Source organism: Odontesthes bonariensis, chromosome 14, assembly GCF_027942865.1.
Source record: "Odontesthes bonariensis isolate fOdoBon6 chromosome 14, fOdoBon6.hap1, whole genome shotgun sequence".
NCBI lineage: Eukaryota > Metazoa > Chordata > Actinopteri > Atheriniformes > Atherinopsidae > Odontesthes > Odontesthes bonariensis.
The window spans coordinates 17972760-17993909 of NC_134519.1; the positions used below are offsets into that span (position 1 = coordinate 17972760).

The 21150-nt window shown below is 39.8% G+C and overlaps 3 protein-coding genes across 6 annotated transcripts; 2 read left to right on the forward strand and 1 right to left on the reverse strand.

Moving 5' to 3' along the window:
- The first annotated feature begins 728 nt into the window (after positions 1-728).
- Positions 729-8229, forward strand: LOC142398968 (uncharacterized). Of its 4 annotated transcripts, none has more exons than XM_075483257.1 (12): positions 729-1028; positions 1884-2017; positions 4522-4637; positions 5837-5917; positions 6028-6065; positions 6169-6302; positions 6519-6597; positions 6677-6802; positions 6891-6980; positions 7123-7206; positions 7321-7486; positions 7594-8229. In XM_075483257.1, the coding sequence occupies exons 1-12, from the start codon at positions 907-909 to the stop codon at positions 7780-7782; spliced, it is 1359 nt and encodes a 452-aa protein (XP_075339372.1). In that variant the 5' UTR covers positions 729-906; the 3' UTR covers positions 7783-8229. The 4 variants fall into 4 exon arrangements, with proteins under 4 accessions (XP_075339372.1, XP_075339373.1, XP_075339374.1 ...); XM_075483258.1 differs by having other exon boundaries at positions 7687-8229; XM_075483260.1 differs by lacking the exon at positions 729-1028 and adding an exon at positions 4148-4272 and having other exon boundaries at positions 1933-2017.
- Positions 8230-8453: 224 nt separating this feature from the next.
- Positions 8454-19867, reverse strand: LOC142398967 (ankyrin repeat domain-containing protein 13C-like). Its single transcript, XM_075483256.1, has 13 exons — positions 18890-19867; positions 18689-18730; positions 17422-17526; positions 15220-15305; positions 14879-14924; positions 14590-14656; positions 14267-14411; positions 14037-14168; positions 12834-12995; positions 12645-12724; positions 12405-12503; positions 9889-9989; positions 8454-9788 (listed from the first exon to the last, which is right to left on the reverse strand). Exons 1-13 carry the CDS (start codon positions 19266-19268, stop codon positions 9658-9660), a joined length of 1575 nt encoding a protein of 524 aa, XP_075339371.1. The 5' UTR covers positions 19269-19867; the 3' UTR covers positions 8454-9657.
- On the forward strand, positions 19793-21117 carry znf830 (zinc finger protein 830). The gene is made up of 2 exons (XM_075483264.1): positions 19793-20984; positions 21027-21117. The coding sequence occupies exon 1, from the start codon at positions 19879-19881 to the stop codon at positions 20899-20901; it is 1023 nt and encodes a 340-aa protein (XP_075339379.1). The 5' UTR covers positions 19793-19878; the 3' UTR covers positions 20902-20984; positions 21027-21117.
- Positions 21118-21150: the final 33 nt, after the last annotated feature.

The window sequence follows — 21150 nt, forward strand, 5'->3', positions numbered from 1 at the left end:
AACAAAAAAGGCTTAATGTGTAGTCAGCATTATTAGCACTTATTATGGATTGTTGCCCATGTTGTTGCTGCTAATACATTGAATGTATTAATTACTTTGGTTAAGTATTACACTGAGGTGAAACTATCATAAATACTGATGGGGCGTTCCTCTTTTTTCAAATAAAGCTTTTGCTATTTTGTGTATTTTGCCAATTTGGAAAGTAACTACAAAAATCACATGAATGTCATTGAGTAAAATTAAATGAATACGTTACATTGAAATATTTAAAGGGAAAATTTAAAAGACAAGGAAGTAACAAGTACTTTAGGAGATGAATTTATACATTTGCCTGTGGAAAGATAATGACACACGAAGCACAAACAGTGATGATAAAAGGGATACACACGGCGGAGAAACACCACGGATGTTTAGAGGCTTACTCGGTCCTTGTTTACATCACGCGAGAGGGCGACCTCTATTGGTTATTAATTGCAGGTTAAAATCACCGTTAAAGTAGTCTTCCACAGTGCCTTATAGAAATTTACACCGCTCTGGTCTTCCCTTGGGCTGATGTACAAGTTCAATGTTTAATAGATAGAAGAAAAACAAACAAACAAAAAATACAAACAAATAAAAAACAATCTGATCTGTGACATTACCCCCCCCCCCTCGCTCTCTCTCTCTCTCTCTCTCTCTCTCCAGACACACTCTGTTCAGATCTACGCATGCGCACTACCTTCGTAAATTTCCCAATATGGCGGCGAGGTTCGACAGTCGTCTGTCGTTTTAGTCGATAGCTAACGTTTAGCCAGTTAAATATATAGAAACAAATTTAATCAATGACCAGCGGATAATCGCTACTGTAATTTGAAATCTGTGTTTATCGAGTTTGTTATTGTGCGTTCAAAGAATTTGGTCGTAAAAATGAGTTACACGACGAAGGTGGTCCAGGTGACCAACGTGTCGCCGAGCACAACGTCGGAACAGATGAGGACATTGTTTGGTTTTCTGGGAACTATCGAAGAATTAAAGTTATTTCCACCAGAGTAAGTTGAACAACTAATTGCTAATTCACCAAGTTAACGTTAAAAGTAGTAATGTGATCTGTATATATATTTACATATATCGTGTTTTGTTTAAACAGGCTATATTTGTTTCACGGAAACGTAGGCCCATGCTAACCAAAAACGGTGGCTAAACCTTAGCTGATCTTACGTACCAAACGCTAGCTTGGCTAACACCAATATTACGTTTCACTACCATAGACATTTGTTATGTTTCACGTAAAGCTAATGATTACTATCCGATACTTAATAAGTATTAAGAGGTTCAAATGAGACAGTGACTATTCCCTACTATGATTTCAACAAGAGAGGAAGCGTAAACAGTCATATACGTAATTATTTTAAATTGATGGCAGATGGGAACAAACACACTGATATAAAATCTGAAAACGTTCAATCTTTTGCTTGAATATTATGCCTTATGGCATCAATCACATGAAATGCACACACATTTATATATATATATATATATATATATATATACATATATATATATATATATATATATATATATATATATATATATATATATACATATATATATATATATATATATATATATATATATATATAAAAAAAAGAGAGAGTGTTTTGTGTTGTAAAAGCAAACTGACGTAGAAAATTTTGTTTCATCCCACAAATGTTAATATTTATTATTTCTTTACTGTTGATCATTTTAGTTAGTTCATTCTTATTTCTAAGTACATATTTATTTTCTGTATACGTCAACATCATTTTCAGTATGCATGGTTCTAGGACAGTTTCAAGTCATAGATTGGCTATCTCAATTAGCAGTTTTCTAACTTTCAGTGTCACATTTTTTTAATTCTTTAACAGTGATTCTCCTATGCCGGTGACTTCGCGGGTGTGTTTTGTGAAGTTCCAGGAGCCAGAGTCTGTGGGAGTGTCTCAGCATCTGACCAACACTGTGTTTGTGGATAGAGCGTTGATTGTGGTCCCTTTTGCTGAAGGTTTGTCTCATCATTATGCCTCTGAAAGCGTCCTTCCATTTGTTAGAATGGCATGACTTGTGAATTTTGACAGTGCGAACAAGTAAAAGATCCTTCTGTTCTGTTTTTTTATTTTCTTTACTTGCACAAGTCAGCTCACCTTGGTTTGTTTACAAGCTTTTTAAGATGCTGGTTATGCTGTCCTTTAGGTTACCTTAAGAAGTCTATGAAACAGACTTCTTTTATCAACTTTTTTCGGTATACTGTGGTAGGATGTTTCATATTTGTATGAGCGTCAAATTCCGACAATCTTCATTTTTTTTCCATTTTACTTCAAGCCTTTGTCAAATAAAAACTATTTCCGCTGCACGTAAAAAGAACAGTATACCAAATTCTATTTCACACTCGAGAAGTTGAACATTCCCTGCAGTGGACGTCCTCGAAGTTTGAAAGTAAAGTAGAAAAATACTTTACCATATGCACATTTTTTTTCTCCCCCGTATTGGACTACCCACTGTTAAACCTCTCTCTGTTATTTGTGTGTGTGTGTATGTGTGTGTGTGTGTGTGATTTTTGTAGTGAAGAAGGCAAAAGCAGCCCCCTCGTTGATGGCTGAAAGTGGTCCTCTGCCTGCCAACAGGGAATTGTAGACATTTGCAAAGGCCAGCAAGCATTCAAGCCCCACCCCTCTCTTTGTCCTCTATTCTGTCTCTGCCTGGTCTTTCTCTTTCCCTCTATTTGATTATTTTTTTCTTGTCAAGGAGATTGGGTTTAGGTTATAAAGGTCAGATATGAGGGATGTCCTTGGAAAAAGTGCTTACAATGCAGTGTTTTCAAATACTGGAGTGCTGCTTGGCCATTCATTTTATTGCTAAATGATTGTCCCTTTACAGCTAAATTAGACTATTCTTCATATTTTAAATGTCGACAAGTTCCTCGATGCCAGAAGGACTGAAAACGACAGAATATATTATTTATTCATTGCATTGAATACAATCTATCATTTGTTTTGAGTCCAAGTCATGGGCACTATCCTGCTGTGAATCCTGTGTAAGACTTTGCAACTGAAAATATTATCTAACAGATGCTTTGTTTCTTCTTTTTTTTTGTCTTAGTAAACCTTGCTAAAAACTGCATTAGTAAGTTGTTTTGGAAGGTTAATGAGACTTATAAAAATTCATTCATATTTTAACAATGTGAAGATGAGTAATGAGAGATGAATAGTTTTATTTTATCTTTTCATGAAGTGAAAACAGTGAAAAATAACATCCCAGTCTCATTATTTCCTAACAGAGTAACTTTGAAATTGGTTACGGTATTTGGTTCTGGGGATAAAATGCTTTATAGAAATACTTCAAAAATCACAATGTTCAGGTAGCCTACTCTTTAGACTAGCTTAAAAAAGGTTGTCCAATTTTCTGAAAAGTATTCGTTAAACTTGGACTCAACGAAGAGTAACACTTTGCAACTATGGGGTGCGAGAAGTACAGGAGTAGATACCCAGATTTTAAAACTCCGTTCTTGTCATAAACTGTCTAAGATAGCCACCCGACATGTGACAATGTTGGTACAATATTCTCTTTAACAGTGGTCTTCTTTTGTTGTTGTGTTTTACAGTTCTTTTTCCTGGCTCAGCCAGTCCTGTATACCAGGCCCTGCTGAAAATACCATCCAACAGTTTTGTGTCCTGCAGCAATTTCTCTCTCCAGTGTGCTCTTGTATTTAAATGTTGTCACTGTTGTGTGTCCATACTTAGGTCATGTCATTTTGTGAATAAGTTGCATTGGGAATGAATTAAGAGTGAGATGATTATAACCTGCTTACTTTCCCATATTTTAGAAAGGTGTAGTATATTTAAAGTTTTTTTTATTAATCCAATATTTTTTTTAAATTGGAGTGTGAAAGGAAACTTCAAAACTTCCTCTTTTAAGGTGTGGTTAATTGATTCAGTGTGAGGTAAGGATTGTAAGCTATTGCTGTACAGCAGGCACGCTACCTACTCTGAATTTTGTCACCTTTTAGCATATAACCACTTAATCCTCTGAAATGTGTTTTTGGTAAGTAGACACTGATAGCTTGTTTAGTGTTCTTGCCAAATCCCTAAAATTCTCTTTGTTGTTTGTATCTCGATTTTTCTCTGTGTGCTTTTAGTAGCGAAGCCGCCAGCGTGAGTCGCTTGTTTCAGTAAACATCTAAATGAAAATTGAGGGCACACCCAACTGGAGAAGCACCTGTGCTTGCTAACGTTTGGTTCATGACTTAAAAAACACATTCAGGTGATACATTCTTGGCAGTGTTAATTGGAGTAGTGTGATTTATTCCACCAATATTTATGTCACTGCAATGATTATTTTGAGTTAAGGGAACTCTGATCTGTAAGGTGACACTTTTTCTTTTAACCTAAATTGAAGAAATGCAGTGAGAAGACTTTTTTTTTTTTTCCCTGTCTTTTCCAAAACGTCTTGTCTGTATTTGTTTTGTGTGTAGACATTCCCTTCTAATGCCTGTTTTGTATTTTCATGTAGGATCTATTCCAGATGAGGCTAAAGCTTTGTCCCTGTTGGCCCCAGCAAATGCTGTTGCAGGAATTCTGCCTGGAGGAGGCCTTCTTCCAACACCGAATCCCATTCCCAATTCAGGCGTAAGATTTAACACAAAGATTTTTATTACCAACTCTGACATCACAACATATAACGTATCAGCTAGTGTGTGACATTCTAAGAGTTCTAAAAAATATAAAAAATCTGCATATCTATGTCACCTATAAAATTTTGATGTCTGATACAAAATAGAATAACTTTGAACACAATTTTTGTTTTCCTTATCAAAATGGCTGGCTGTCAGCGTACATAGGCGGGGGAGTGTAGGGCAGCGCACATGTTGTTGTCAACTCGATAACATCCGAAAGAGAGGTTTAGCTTTTTTTTTTTTTTTTGCAGTGGGGTTGTGTAAAGTCCTTATGAGTAGTCAGACTTTACCTGCAGTAGACGGAGATCAAGGTGCCCTCTGGATTATCAAAGGCTGACGGGTGAGGTAAAGCTGAAAGCTACTCAGAAGGGGGCCACCTTAAAAGCTCATTTTTAACAAAATAAAAATAACTGAAACCTAAATGTTTTTTGTAACAGTTCAGGTGAACACGATAATGAGGATTTTTTTTTATATTGTGTTACCTCTGCATCAGATAGTTCCATGGAGTGGGTAACGTAACACGGTCCATCTCGTCAAAGAGTGTTGTAACCTGATTGTTATTGAACATACCACAGACCATGCTGCCACACGGGTGTTCTGTGGGGAAAGTGTTTGATGCATAAGTGATACAGTGTAAATATCCACAGTGTAGTTCTTGGTTGAATTGCTATGAATTTTTTTATTTTTTTTTTTAGGTTTGAGTTGTTATAGAGACATTTTTGTTCTCCTGTTGGACCCTGTATATGTAGCTTTTAGCTGCAGCTCACAGTTTGTTCTCCAAACTAATAGCACTTTGCAGTCTAGTTCAGGTAAGACACTGATTGCTCATAAGTATTACATAGAAGCCCATATGGGAAAGAAAATCCCCTTGAATTCCAACTGGTAGCAGTTTTGGAGTCGAAGATAATCGTGCATAATTTCATCAGCGGTTGGAGTTGTTAGAAAAATTATACAATTCTAGATTTCATATTTAAGTCCATGTTTCCTTGGGAGTTAAAAGGTTTATAGCAGCAGTTGTCATTTTTTTTGTGTTACGTGTGTGTCTTTTTAAGGTGAGAAATGTAATGAACTTATTGGCAACAAGTTGCTGTTTTGATTAGTTTGAATGTTAATGAATAGGTTGGCAAAATAAGATGTCTATTATCATTCCAGCTTGGAGCGAATCCCTTTGGTGGTCCAAACATGGATGCAATGGCAGCATTTGGATTCCCGGGATCCAATATGAACCCCCAGGTGGGAGCTGTTTATGAGCACTGCTGAATACATTTAATTATTCAAAATCTGAATGGCTGAATATGCAGTCTAATTGATCTGACCATCCCTTTTCTTCTCTCTTTTCACAGGCTGCTGATCAGCTGTTAAAGATGATGACGGATCCAAAGTAAGTCTGTGCAAAGACACTTTGCCGTTATAGTGGGTAAATAAATAGTTCTGTGTGTTGAAAGTAATAAGGAGTTAATTAATTGCCATTTTTCTTTGCTTAGACTGAATCCCTTGGCTGCTGGATTAAACCTGAGTGCAAGCCTAAAGGCTGACGCATCTAATAAAGAGATTGAGGAGGCCATGAAGAGAGTCAGAGAGGCCCAGTCACTCATCTCTGCAGCTATTGAACCTGGACGTGAGTGCACAAAAATTCAGATGACCTCCCAGCTATGATTTTGATTTTGATTTTAAAGGCTGAAATAATTTTTTCTATACTTGCTGCAGTGTCGTTTAAGCAGCTGTATTAAATCACTTTATTCCCCACGTTTTACATCTAGATCTCTCTGTAGTTTAGAAAAACAATCGCAATGCACACAATACTGTACATTGAAAAGCCTTTGATGTTTTACAGATAAGGATAGCAAAAAGAAGCACTCTCGGTCCCGGTCCAGGTCCAGAAGAAGACGATCCAGATCCCGTTCAAGACACAGGTAATACAGTTGTCAGAACAGCTGAGATGGATTGACTTTTTGTGTATTGACAAGTAACTTCTATGCTACAAATGTCTAGTCGCAGGCGAACCAGGAGCCGATCAAGGCGCAGATCTCGTTCAAGAAGCAGAAGGCGCTCCAAAAGCCCACGCAGGAGACACACCCACTCCAGGGATGGAGGCAGGCGGTCTCGAAGCAGATCCAGGTGGGTTAACTACAGAAGCTTTATGTTGAGCATGCATTAACAGTTGTAGAACTTGTGAGATATCTTTGCATTTTATTTATTATTTTAGAGAGAGAAAGAAAGAAGAAGTGGCGAGAAGAAGATCGAAAACGCCACCCAAAAGCTACAGCACTGCCAGGAGGTCACGTAGTATAAGCCGGTGAGTACAGCTCAGGCCTCCAGGTAGAGCTCAGATGAAATGAATGATTCCTTTCTATATCTTTTTGGGATTAATGATGCTTAAACGCACCTCAATCGAGAGTAGTAACATCTCAGCCTTCTTGTCTTGTTCTGCTTCACAGGAGACGCAGGAAAAGTCGCAGCATCACTCGATCTCCTAAGAAGTCTCCCAAAAGGAAAATTTCTCCTTCTCCATCTCCTCGAAGGTTGGTGCGATCATACATTTAATCCTGTTACGTTTTGGTGGGTGCTTCTTTAATTTCAAGAACTTTTCGAAAGGTAAATCTGTATTTTTATGTTTTCTTATCTGTCCTGTGCAGACATAAGAAGGAAAAGAAGAAGGATAAAGAAAGAGAGAGAGACCGCAAAAGTGATAAAGAGCGCATCCGTGATGAGCGAGAGCGCTCCACCAGCAAGAAGAAGAAAAGTAAAGACAAAGAACGGGAGCGTGAAAGGAAATCAGACGGAGAGAAAGGAGATGTTAAGGTTGGTTTGTTGTATTAATTTCTCAGACAGCAGGGGCATCACTGTTCTGACGTTAGCCAGACCGTGTGCCTAAAGATGTCACATGACCCATTGGTTTCCTTTTACAGATCACCAGAGATTACGATGAAGAAGAACAAGGATATGATAGCGAGAAGGAGAGAGCCAGAAAGGATTCAGACGACTCTGCTTTGTCTCCTCAGTCTGTGGAGGGTAACGGCACAGCGCGGCTCGCGAAGCAGGCCAAAGTTAACGGTGCCGAGGATCGTCACGAAGAGGACATGGATGTCAGCGACTGAGTGATCCGCCCTGCTTTGTCCCACATTATCCCTCCATTTCGGTTGTAAACATGCTACAAAGTTTTTCCCACTGGGGTAAATTTAAAATGTGAAGTGTTTGACATGTATCGGTTATTCGTACAGAAGACAAGTCTGCTCTTTTGAAAATGTACAGTGTAGAGTTGTTTGCCCAATGGCTTTTTTTTTTTTTTTTTGGTTTCTTTTTATTTAGCTGCTCTTCGTCATCACAGATGCAGTTGGTTAAACCTGGAAGTAGAGTTGCTTTGCTTCCGTTAGGCTGGTAGTCAGACTGTCACTTCACGTATTGTATCTTTTAATTTTTGTTTAGTGTTGTGGTGTAACACTCAGGCCTCTTTCTCCTCATTCACAAAACAGTTACATCTTGCTTCTGATCTGGAAGTGTTTTATCAAGGATTTCTTTTATATAATAAAATCTGTTTGAAGAGCTGAGAGTTTCTTATTTGTGACTTTACCTCAAACTGGGAAAGGTGATTCAAGAAGAAAAAAAAAGCCTCTAAGATCTGGAGGAGAAACTGCTTTTTCCATCTCATTGAATCAAAATGTACAGTGAGAATGATGGTGAATTTTATTCATATTTTCAAAGGAAAAATAAGACGGAAAAAGTTTGCCTTAAACAAGAGGATTAACATGATGATGCAGACACAAGGTCATTGAAACATGATGCTGGTGCTTTATTTAAAGGGATGTGAAGTAGGTATGGTTGCAGTACATATTAGCTGAAGCCAGCAAAAACTCAATGGAGAAGATTATTTTCTGTCTGGACACTTAAGAACATCCAGCTCAATCAACTTCAGTTCAATTTTTCTCATTTGTTTCATATATATATATATATATTTTTTTTTTTTTCAGAATAAAAGTCATATGCAGACTACCAATCAGATCATTCTTGAGCACTAAAAGTTTTTTTCAAAGTGTTAGTGTTTCAGTTATTTCCCTTAATCTAAAAAGCGGCACGTCTGCAGGTAAGAAAAAAAAAAAGTTTATAGAGCACAGCTTAAAGATTCGTGTGATCCAGGGGGCCAACGCAGCCATAGCATGCCTTAAACATCAGTGCAGTGTTAAACCAATAAGAGTTTACCTGATATCCCTTCTGGGTTCTCCCACACACAAACCTACATAGAACAATCCTCAACACAGTACAATTATTCACTCGCACAGAGCACAGAATTCATACTATCACAACATAACATAGAGACAGCTGAGAGGTAAGATGAGCTAACCTGAAAACACAGGAGACTGCGTCCTGTACAGGGAAAAGGCTTCAATACTGAACTGCTTATGTCTTTTTTTTATGTTAAACCTTATCCCAGTGGGTTAAAAACATTCGTACGTACTTGAAATGTATTGCTACACAGTGTTACTCCTGATCTATATATATATATATAGTAGGTAATATATAAATTAATGGTAAGGTCAGTTGGAGGATATAGTTATATTTGTAATTCTTTTTTGTTGTTAATTGAAGATGAGCAATGAATTATTTACATGTGAAAATATTAAAATGGTGTCATCTGACAGCTTACACAGTAGTGGACAGCAGCATAGAGCAGCAGCTTTACTTGCGCCATTTGTGAACAGTGAGTACAATGAAAGCCACCCCTCCTCTCATCAAAACAATGCCAATACTCATCTATATGTCAGATGGCGCTCTTTAATATCTCCTTGCATTGATTTGCTTTGGAAACAAGCACAATTAACAGTAACTGATCAGTAAGACCAGCACCCCTCCCCTGGCTATTCTCTCCCTTCTTAACAGTTATACACACACACACACACATACAGAATAAGACAATAAAGGAGTCTTCAGTCTTGCCTCCACCCTGCCAATCTTGCTTGCGGTTTTGTGTTTACGGATCAGAGGTCTGGGAAGCGACTGGGATCTTCCTTGTATTCAGCAGGGATGAAGAAAATAGACTCCTCAAATTCGTCGTAGCGAAACTCCTGAAAGGTGACAGTCGCTGTGATCGTGGGGAAGACGGGGATGTCTGTGGGGCAGTAAAACAAAACAAGACAATGTCATTTCCGCCCCATCTTCCTCTTGAAGCTGACACACTCGCAGGAATGCAGTGGTAGGTCGATACGTACCGAGTTTGACTGGAAACCCAGGGGGAAGTTTCATCTGAACAAACTCCCTGAGTTTGTTGAAGTGCTTGAACGGGGCGATGACTTCCAACACATTTAGTAACCTGGAGGCAGAGTAAAGTGAGCCTTTTTTTTCTCTTGCACTCTACTTACAAAACCTCACAGAGGACAAAACGTGTCATTTGAAATAACAAGTGAATAAAGAATCTCGCTGACAACAGTAAACTGAGTTGAATAATACTTTATCAATCCAAATAAAATATTTAATTAGGATTAATTGACATGCAGCAAATGATGCATCCAGAAGCGAATCAAACTGGGTCGTCATTCAGGGCCATTATGTGCCGTTGGATCTCCCCAAATTTAATCAATTCTCACAAGACTTTTTCAGGATGTGCCTTCAGACAGAAGTCAGATGGTATATAAAAGCTACAGCAACTTCAATCACTCCTCCAGTACATACGGACTTCTTTTTCATGTGATTTCAAAGTTGCGCATAGAGGACGCTTCCCCTGACTCTTTAGAGATGAAAACAATTAGAAGAGAGAGAACATTTCTAGAACTGGACCTGAACATGAAACTCCTTGAGATTAGTTCTTTTTGAAAAAGTGGAAATGCATTTCATCCGGTATGCGTGGCCTCAGTAAGTTCCACAGCAGTGACCTTCACGCTCTACTTTGCCAGCCTGTCTCTGGATGAAAGGACCTGCCTTTATCGACGCGTTTCCCAAAGCAAACGACAATTGTGCCGACTTACTATTACAGTAGCGGTTCTGCCCTGTGAAAGCTTCTTTAATGCCTCTAATCTGTTCAGTCAGTGATAGCGGGAAGCAGCACCAGTGAATGACCTGTTTGCACATGTGCGATATGTTACCCAGATGGAGGTGTGAGGGGGAAAAAAAAACATAATTTTGTTGCTTCTAGCTTTAACTCTGAGCGATGTTTGAAGGGATGTCACTTTGAATTGTCAGAGTGAGACTGTTTCAGATAAACTTTTAAAAAACATTTTGATACGTCGCAATAAATTGAACACATGTAAGGGGTGGCAGTATGAAGAGCAGGGATGCTTAACAATTACAATTAAACTTAATATTAACTGTTGACTTATGTTGGATTAGCAATGCCTTCACAGGCCAGGATGCACATTTATCATCCAGTGCAACAGTTTTTGATTTGATCTAATCAGCGTTCTGGCCGTCGTGGAAACAGATAAACCACTTAACTGAAAACGTGCACTAATCATTGCGATCTTGGTACAACAACTCAAACATATCTTAATCTTTAAGGCAGAGGCAAACAGTAGTGTCCCAATACAGCAGACGCGCTCAAAAAAAATGACTCGATAACTCTCTGGTAAAAACAAAGTCTCCGTAAATAGCCGGGAGTGCAAATTAGAGGGGCGAAGACCAACCGGGCTTGAGAAAAACCTAATCTGCGATAAAACACAATCATTTCTCTCAAACTGCAGCGCTGGTGATTTTTTTTTGTGGTTTGGTCTTTGTGATTATGACATTAAAGAGAACATCATCAGAGCAGCAAACGCACTTTAAACAATGCAAAGCAGAAAATGCGAAGGAGAAAATCACATTGAAAAGCCATTAGCTGTGATAAATAACGGGGTTTTAATGTTGTCTCCATTAAGGTTCACTCACTAGAGGGCATGAAGCAATTCAGTTACGCAACATATCCTGCCGGAATCTTACATCATCATTTACCTATTTTAACTTGCGTATATCTTCTGCAGTGCATTTTCTCTGATCTCATTCATCTATTGAGCATCATTTTTCGCTGAAAATAAAATCAATTTGTGCATAAAAAAAATAAAAACTGCATTTTTTTCCGTTTCTGGTACGTTAAACCAGAAAAATATACAAATATTACTGGGAAAAAAAAGCTCTCAAGTCTGGTCAGTCAAAGGTATTCTCATTTTTTAAGCAAAAAAAAAAACGTTAATGGCGAAAATAACTTACTATCAATATTATTTATTGTTTCCAAGTCAATTAATACTGTAGCTCAGGCAATGGGAAAACGCCAAATATTTGTTTGAGGTCGGTCAGGAACAGTTACACAGATATATGCTCGTGTGTGTAATGGACAGCCAGCAAGGAGGAACCCCCCCGCACTGCCCAGCGATGCCGCCACTCGCTGAGTCCACATCACCAGAATGCTGTTTGAAGGCAAACTCTGTTATGGTGCCGACACACCTCTGTAGGGCTAGTGCAACCGAGTAAAGGCCAAAAACTGCATCTGAAGTGCCGTTTAGAGAATGAGGAAAAAAAAAAGAACGATTCTGTTTTTTGGAAAAAGCGGCTGAGCTAAATCAACGTACATTTGTCCTCTTTTTTTTTTTTTTTAAATATAATCTTCATCCGTGTGAAGCCTTTTCATGTATCAGGCCTGTACATCATCTGAATTATTTAATCTCTACTCCTTTGTCTAAAATCCCAAGTGTATTCACCCAAGATCAACCTGCACAGAAAGCTTTAAAAAGAGATCTAAGGCGGTCGGGGATGTACTTACGACTCAATGCCCAGAGGGAAATCCTGGCTCATGGCTACAGTAGCTTTGAAGTTCTTCCTACTTTCCTTACACACAAGCTCTCGGCCGAGATGAGGAGGCCTGAAGGCGGGAAGAAACACAGGCAAAGGCACAGAGATGTTTAACACTCAGCAGCTACACAGGTTTCCTTGTAGCTGCCCTGAATAAATTGGACAATTACAGCAAAGACAGACGAAACTGTAGAAAGTCTAAGATGCTTACTTTCCCTGCTCTGCAGTTATGTACTCTTCCCAAGAAATGGTGTTGGCGACTGGAGCCGTGAGGGACTGCCTCCTCACAGGCTGGGGGACAAGAGAACATCAGTCGGTGGCAGAACCAACACGGTAAAATGCTACTACTATCAACTGCCTGTAAATGAAACCACAACACTGAAGTACTTATTTTTGTTACCTCAAAATTCTGCTCACTGATGCTGCCTCCTTTACTCAGGCTCTCCATGATGGCTTTGTTCCTCAAGATGTCCTCCTCACTTAAGTGCTCCCGCCGCTTCCTCGACTCTAGCACCAGGCCGTTCACTGCATAGAAGTCTGCCAGGAAGTTTCCAACCCTCTCCTATAAAGACAGCAAGCAGATGTTGGAAGGTCATAAGTTACCACATTGCTTTCCATGCATGCTACAGACCTCCTTAAATGTCAAGACAAGACACAGCTCGAGGGTGGAAGTGTACCAACTCGTCGCACAGCAAAACTAAAGCTTTAAAACCAAGACTCAAAACAGGCCCGAGAGACAATGAGACAAATTACATTACTTTTCATTGTAAACCTTTGACCTCATATGGCTACTAAAAAGAATCAAATGAATCAGGGAAAAAACACTACAAAAAATCAAATTTGCTGTGGTTCTCAACCTAGAGGCAGCATGGACCACCTTCCATGCATATGGATTAACACAGGAGTATGTCAGTAGTTGGTGAAAAGTATTTCACTTCCGAACGGATCATCGTGCTGCTGATCAGTCAAATCCAGTCCATCGGAGTCGGACAGATCCCTGCTGGGCATTACTTTTGCAAAGACGTAAAACATGGGCAGTGTTTATGTTTTTCATTCATATTTGCTGTCTCATGGTTGGCATTGTGTGATCAGACTTTTGAGTCCCAGCTGACGAGTGGCTGGGTACGTTGACCGCCCACTGCACATGCATTGATTCATAGCAATACGGACGTTTTTCAGTTAAGGAAATATGGACAAAGTAAACAACAGTCTGATGCAAAAGTCTATGTAAGTCTAAGTAAGATAAAGTTCTTCACAAAACCCTGCTTCAAAAAGAGGTGATGTCATTTTAATGATAATTGTGGAATAAGACTCAATGAGACCATGCAATCCAAGACAAGGTTTGCAGTGAGTATGTGTACCAATACAAGCTGGTACTTTACAGACATTTAGACATTTTCCAGGATTCATGGCTCAAAATATCTATGAGCTCTCCAGTGAACTGCACATTTTAAACAGCCACTGTGGCTGATGGTCACTACTTTACATCACATCACCATGGCTTCCAGCTTAAATTTTCAATGCTTTTATTTTTTTCCAATCTTAAAGAAATAGTTTTCCATCGCAACAGCTTTTGTGACGTTCACCGCAACGAAGGCCTTACTGTTTTATCCTCCCTGAAGAGCCAGCCAATCTGACTGCGAGAGAAGGAGATGGACTTGGTTGACAGAGTGGCAGAGTAGACGTCACTGCTCATCAGAATGTCCACTTCCTCTTCGGTCTCCATCTCTGACTCCTTTGGAGGACAAGAATGAGTTAGACCTCACATATCATAACAAGCAGCTGGTGACACAATGAAGGACGGACACAGATCTGGTCTCACCACGCACTTACCTCGTGGTGTATTCTTTGGTAAACTTTTGCCTCGTTGTCCAGAACCACGAAGGACTGGGAGGGTGCAGCATCGCCGTTGAAAATAAAGCTCAGGTCGCCACGCTGACACTTCATATCATTGAAGTCTATGAGGGTAGTGTCAAGTCTAAATCAAGATAGAGGACAGAGAATTGGGGGGGGGGGGGGGGGGGGGGGGGGTGAAGATTGTAATGTCCTACTTATCAGATCTAAAAGAAGTTCTTGACCTGAATGTTAGCCATTTGCTGCATTTAACGCTTTCTCGCAGGTTCGGAAACAGCTTTTATCCGACATCTCCGCCTTACCTGATGTTGATGCCCTGCTTGTAGATTTTACAGGCGTCGGATGGCAGCATCCGGGACAGCAGAGGCACTATGACAGAAAGGTGCTGAATGAATTAATCTGTGGTGGAAGAACAATACTGAACAGACACAGATTGAGCCATTTTAACAAATTATCCAAAGAAAAGAGGGCCGGTCTCATCAACTATCACACGTTTAACAGTGTCTTAGAATAGGGTGTGGACATCACATTTATGTTTGGGGAAAAAAGTAACAACAATATATAATGTAAATACATAATGATAAATCTTACCCCAGCTCTGAAAGTCCCAATGCAGCTCCAGGTAAAAATCACCAAGCTGCAAATGAAAATAAATACATCAATAAAAAACACAAATTTATGTTTAACTGAAGGATTCATCTGATATGTCCAACAGAAGAAAAAAAAAAAAAAAAGCGTGGGACTCTTAAGATTTACAGGAATACGTCTGATTGGTTATTGTGTAACCTCAGAGATAGGCTGAAGTCAGTCATGCAAATTGATGCCTGGGGAAATTTTTAATGAATTCCAATGGCGCAAATTCATAGCAGTGGCACACATGAGCTTGAAGTGTCAGTGACGTCTGTATAAGTGAGGCTAGCTGTGATCCTCACCTCCCTGAGGGCGTTGAGTAATTTTGGCCTCTTATCCTCTACACTCTCCCTTGACTGCTGCTTTAACTTCCGCAGTATTGCTGTGACTGGGGAAAGAGAACAGGAATTAATCAGCACAGAAACATACATTAGCATAGGGAACTTGCTGAGTACATCCACTGTTGTAAGGTATGTGTTCAAATTTCCACTTATTCTCTGCAGGCCTCAACAAATGTATTCAGCTTGCTTCCCAAATTAGAACAAAACTATGTACAGCTACAAATATGTTTGAGATAGCCTTCCTATCGACTATTACTCAGTGGCAACTGTTTTAGGTAAATCTGTCAAATCTAACATAATCAAATCAAATAAAATTTATTTATATAGCACATTTCATGTACAAACAATTCAAAGTGCTTTACATAAAATAAAAGCATTACAGCAGGGAGTGCAAGAAGCATTAAAATACATGAGAAACAAATAAAATAAAATCATAAATCAATACTTAAGTCATAAGTTCTGCCATACATGTTACTCTCATAGAGTTCATTAGATTCTATATTTATTGCAAAAAAAGATGTAAACCCAGTTATGTGTTTGTCCCTGTGGTCCAAGTTAAAGTGAATCTAACCAAACTGACACCTCTATTTCAGTGTTTACAACAAAAACTGAACATTATACGCAGCATAAAAGTATGGGCATTTGTAAATGATTACATTCGACTGAAAAGGTGCATCTCAAAGTGATCATTAAGTGCCTATCATCATTTCATTGTTGCTTCAAAATTCCTCATTGGTCACCATCTCGTCCTGACAGTTTTGGATGGATCTAGTGTATAATAGTAACAGTGCGATAAGCGAGAGAGCACAAGAGAGCAGGCTGCTGATGCAACGTACACAGGAGTAAAGGCAAAAGTTGATAACTGATGACAAGACTGCAGGGTTTTGTGAAAAGTTATAACACACACACTCTAGATAAGGCAAACCATATCAACTATTTCTCATTCTCGCTATGTGCTGCTAGCTGTGTGCCGCATGCTATTCAAGCAGAAATCTAAAGCTAAATATCCTGCTGTGTCACTAGAGCATGACTTTCCATGTCCTTGCTGATGATGTGAACATACCCAGTCCCCTCCTTGCCCCCCCGCGGTCCCATGTGAGAGATGTGACCTTCTCAAAGTAAAGCGCCAGGTCCCAGTCCCTGTCCACAGTCAGTCTGCCATGACAGGCAAAGATAGCTGAGTTGCATACTAACACGGTTTGGGTTTTTTTTTTTGCTCATACTGCCAGGCCTCATAGCTTCCACTGCAGGCAATGAAAGGGAAAGATGCTGATGTTTCACAGTTATATCATCTGTACAGCCAAAAGCCACCATCTAAAAGCATCAGTTTAGCACAGCGAGAAAAACAGATTATCAAGGATTCGGTCCCTTAACGACAATGTATCTTCAGTTAAACATAGAGAATTGACACCAAACCTATAGTGAGGACCTCAATCAGTTGGCACCTTCGACATGTCAAATAACTTGTTTCACTGGATGTAAAAATGTAAAAGCATCATAGCACAGGGCTGTAAGCTCAGGGCTTCCTAATATTATAAGCTGTGGCACAGGCAGCTTTCCAGCCCATCTGGATGCTCTGAGCTAATCCCTACCTTTAGCTTTTGAACTGGGCTGACCAGATAGCAGCTGCCATGCTTCGATGTTTCATAAATAGGTATTTCGACATACTTATACCGTGACCTCCAACTGTATTAAGACCCTTTGATTTGAAACTTTAAAAAAAAAAAAAACATACGCGATGAAAAAACATAAAGTTGCCGAGTTTTATGTGTAAAATGACAATGTTTCTACAAAGAGAAGACTCGACATGGTAAAGAATAATATAAAATAACTATTTTAGCAGGAAATAATGTTGGATCATTCAGATGGAAACCCCCTCAAAAGCAGAGTCGTTCAACCAAATGATTTTCTTTCTGAACACACGACAGCCATCAAAGCTGACACCTAACAGTACGGCTGCAAAATGAGAATTCAAACAGAAAGCCATTCCAGTTGTCAGAATGACAAAAATCACAAATGGCGAAAGCCATCCACCCTCAGACAGGCGGCATCCATTCCGAACGTGACAACAGAGAGACTACATGATTGCAGGTATGCCACTGAGATTACAATAAACACATTGAAACATGAAAAACTCAGAAGAGCGGCATTGGCATAACTTACTCATCTGCCTGTCACCGTAGCTGATGGCTTCTGCAAGAGGACTCCATCCCTGTGCATTCTTTATCTTTACAGGTGCATTATGAGCCAGGAGCAGGAGAGCACACTCTGAAAGAGAAAACACACATCAGTGTCAAATGCAATGCGCTCTACATCAATATCTATTCTATCAACTGTTAAACAGACATGCCGGATGGTTTGTTGCCATGAGCCCCGTGACAGAGACATGTTCCAAGCAACCTTCAAACAATCAGATCAACCGAGTGCTAAAAGTCAGTGTGTAGGTGCCACCAATATGGAACACTGTCACATCTAAAAGCCACAGCTGCTAGTACAGGACACTGGCTGACCAAAGTTTCCAGTTTTGGCCACAAACAAGATGGCGTCTCTCATGACTGGGATATTGAAAATATTGCCCAACAATGTATGTAAAGTTTGCAGCCACCACTTTCAGGTCTTCCAGGTCCATAGTTTAGCAGGATACTAAACTTCCTACACTGATAAAGCTAGCACTCGTGCTAGCGCTGTGCATTTAAACTGCTCACAAGGTCAACGTGAACAGCTGTGGAATGTTATATATGTTCTTTTGTTTAATTTGAATTAAAATTCAAGGAAAGACACAATTTAAAACATATCTTTTCATAATAAAGAAATCCATAATGAGACAAAACTCAGCAAGTAATTCCGTTGGCAAATTGTGATCCATTTCTTGACCAAAATAATTCAGATTCCCATCCGATTCCTCGTTTCTCCATTTTTCCAGTCTTAAGAATTTCTTGAGTTTTGAAGGTGGACAGCTTTTATTGTGTACAAATTATAAAAGCCCTTTGAAGCAAAATCATGATTTTGCTTCTATCCGACTAAATTTACAGTTGCCTTTGTGCTCATGAAATGGCTTTTTTTTGTGAGTGATCCGCGTGGCTTCATCTCAGTTTAATTACTGTGTAGTATGAGGATTATTTAATGCCCAGTCTGCAAAGGTCAGATAAGACATGGTGAGAACAGCAGGAATATAAAGAAAATTACGAATCGCGGAATTGCCTCAAAATCCTCCCCCCCTAAAAGGGGCATTTCATGAGAAATCAAAAAGTTGATTCAATAAAGCCACATTAATGAGAGCAGCACGTCCATGGGACAGAAAACTTTTAGCCCAATTACATGTGCTCTGGAAGATACTGACTTTTGATTATTCTGGTTCATTTTGTGCATGTCATTGTTAGGGTTAAAAAACTAATTGCATTCATTTCATTCTAATGAAATTCAGCTCTACCTTTGTGGCCCAGCATCACAGCCAGGTGGAGAGGTGTGTTTCCTGCAGAGATAAAAAAAAAAAAAAAAAAAAGTTAAAAAATTAGCCCTTGTCCGCAGTACAACTGAATGCAAACATTGCTGATACTTTAAAAAAAATGCATTCAGAAACAACTGAAGAACGGGTCCCTCATATACACTCAGGTAATAGCAAGAAGCTTACCATGGACATCTTTCTGAGAGATGCTATGGGTCCTGATGAGAGAAGAGAGCCGACGTACGTCTCCTTTGAACACGCATTCGTGAACAGGAAACTCCAAGTCCTCACTTGTCAAGATTATTGGGTTCTTGTTGTCATCACTGACAACTGATGTGTTGCCGTTGATGTTGTTTTCATTGAGCTGTTGTTGTTGTTGTTGTTGTTGTTGCTGAAGTGCCAAGGTTTTGACTGATTTATGAAAAGCCTTGTTTGACTTGAAATGGTTACTGGTACCGTTAGGAATCGTCCCGTTGGAGGTTTCATCGCACGTGTCCATTATTTCCTCATTTTTGTTTGCTTTGTTGTGGTTCTTCCGCAAGGCGCGTATCTTTTCACCTGTCATAATGACTACTGTACTTTACTTACTAGGCTACAAAACTGGTAATACTGTGGTGGTGGCGTTATTTCGGGAGCTAGTCAGCATGAACAAAATACGCAAATTAAAAATCTAAACCAACGCCTATTGTTTCTCCTAGCTGGTTGTTTTCTATTAATCAAATAACGTTACACCTGCTGCCCGACTCAAAGACAACATTAGCCCCCAAATGGCTTTAGCTTGCTAGCCCCCAATAAAAATTAGATGGATGTGGTGGGTGCGGCGATGAAAACAGAAATTAATGTTAAACATAACAGAACTCTCACGCACTAAATGAACATAAAGCTAAGAATGAGACCGAGTGACAAACGACTACATCATTGTCTCTTCAATCGCCTCTCAAAAAATACCTTTCAAAACAGAATCGATTTACTCTGCGGCAGAAATCGGGCGGACGGGTTTGTACAATAAACCAGCAGAGCTAACATTCATGCTAGCGCCACCAGAGGGTTGCAAATCTCGCGAGAGTTTTCATCTCACCCTCCAGTTTGAACGCGAGTTAACACAATCGTGTCATACTTATGGGACGCAAGTAGCTAGCTAGCTAGCAAGCAAGCAAGCTGCGTTGTTATCGAGAATGGCAACTTCCAAGAAGGGGAAGAAAGTTGTAAATCAAGAAGAACTCCGACGGTTGATGAGGGAGAAACAAAGGCAAAATGCAGACAAAAAGCGTGTTGAGTCTCCGTTCGCTAAATATAGCAGTCTTGGCCACCTCAGTTGTGTCTTGTGCAATGTGCAGGTGAAGTCTGAACTACTGTGGCCCGCTCATATTCTTGGGAAACAGCATAAAGAAAAGGTTGCTGAGCTGAAGGGAGGAAAGAGTCAATCGGTGGTACCACAGAGTGAAACGGTGAAGAGGAAAGCTCCGGATAACGAGAATGTTATTGTAAAAAAGGCCAAACCAGCTTCGGGTGCAGGCCAGTCTGGCTCAGGGCTGCCAGGGGACTTTTTTGAGAAATCTGGCGACAAGAAAAGTGATTCTACCAAAAAGTCTGCAGGACTGAGTCTGTTGGCTGGAGTTTATGACGAGGATGATGGAGGCACTGAAGAGGCTGGTGAGGCTAATCCCACTACTCAGAAAGTTGAAGGTACAGGACTGCCAGCTGACTTCTTTGACAGCTCTATTCCATCCACACCCGCCATCTCCCACTCAGGATCCATCGCCAAAGCAGATGTGCAAGAAAAGAGCACCGAAAAGAAAGACAACTCAGCCGAGGCGTTGCCTGAGGGCTTCTTTGACGATCCAGTCAGAGATGCCAAAGTGCGTAACGTTGAAGCACCCAAGGATCATATGGACAAGGAGTGGGAAGAGTTTCAGAAGGAGATCAGACAGGTGAACACAAAGTCAGAGGCCATCGTCGCGGAGGACGACGAAGAAGGGCGCCTTGAACGTCAGATCGACGAAATTGATGAGCAAATTCAGTGTTACAAAAGGGTGGAACTGCTGAGAGACAAACGGGATGTGGTGAAAAGCAAGACTCTGGCTAGAAAGCATGAACAAATGGAGATTGAAGAAAGCATTGAAGAAGAGGGGGAGGACGAAGAAGAGTTGCTGGGGCTTTTGGCCCAGGACTGGAGGGCTAAAGGGGCTCTGGCTTAAGTTGTTCCAGAATTTAGCCATGCGTGATTGACCTCATCTTTGTCCAGATTACTGAAAAAGAAAAACGTTCTTAAAGAGGAATTGTTTAGTACAAAGATGTCAACTCTTCAAGAATTGTATATAAGTTTAGTAAGACTTTCATTGCATGTACTTTTGTATATTTCAGGGTGGGTTATGTGTGATTGCAGCATTCTAGTAAAACATGTGCCACAGTAAGATGAGGTTTCTCGGTCTATGGCTTTAAACAAG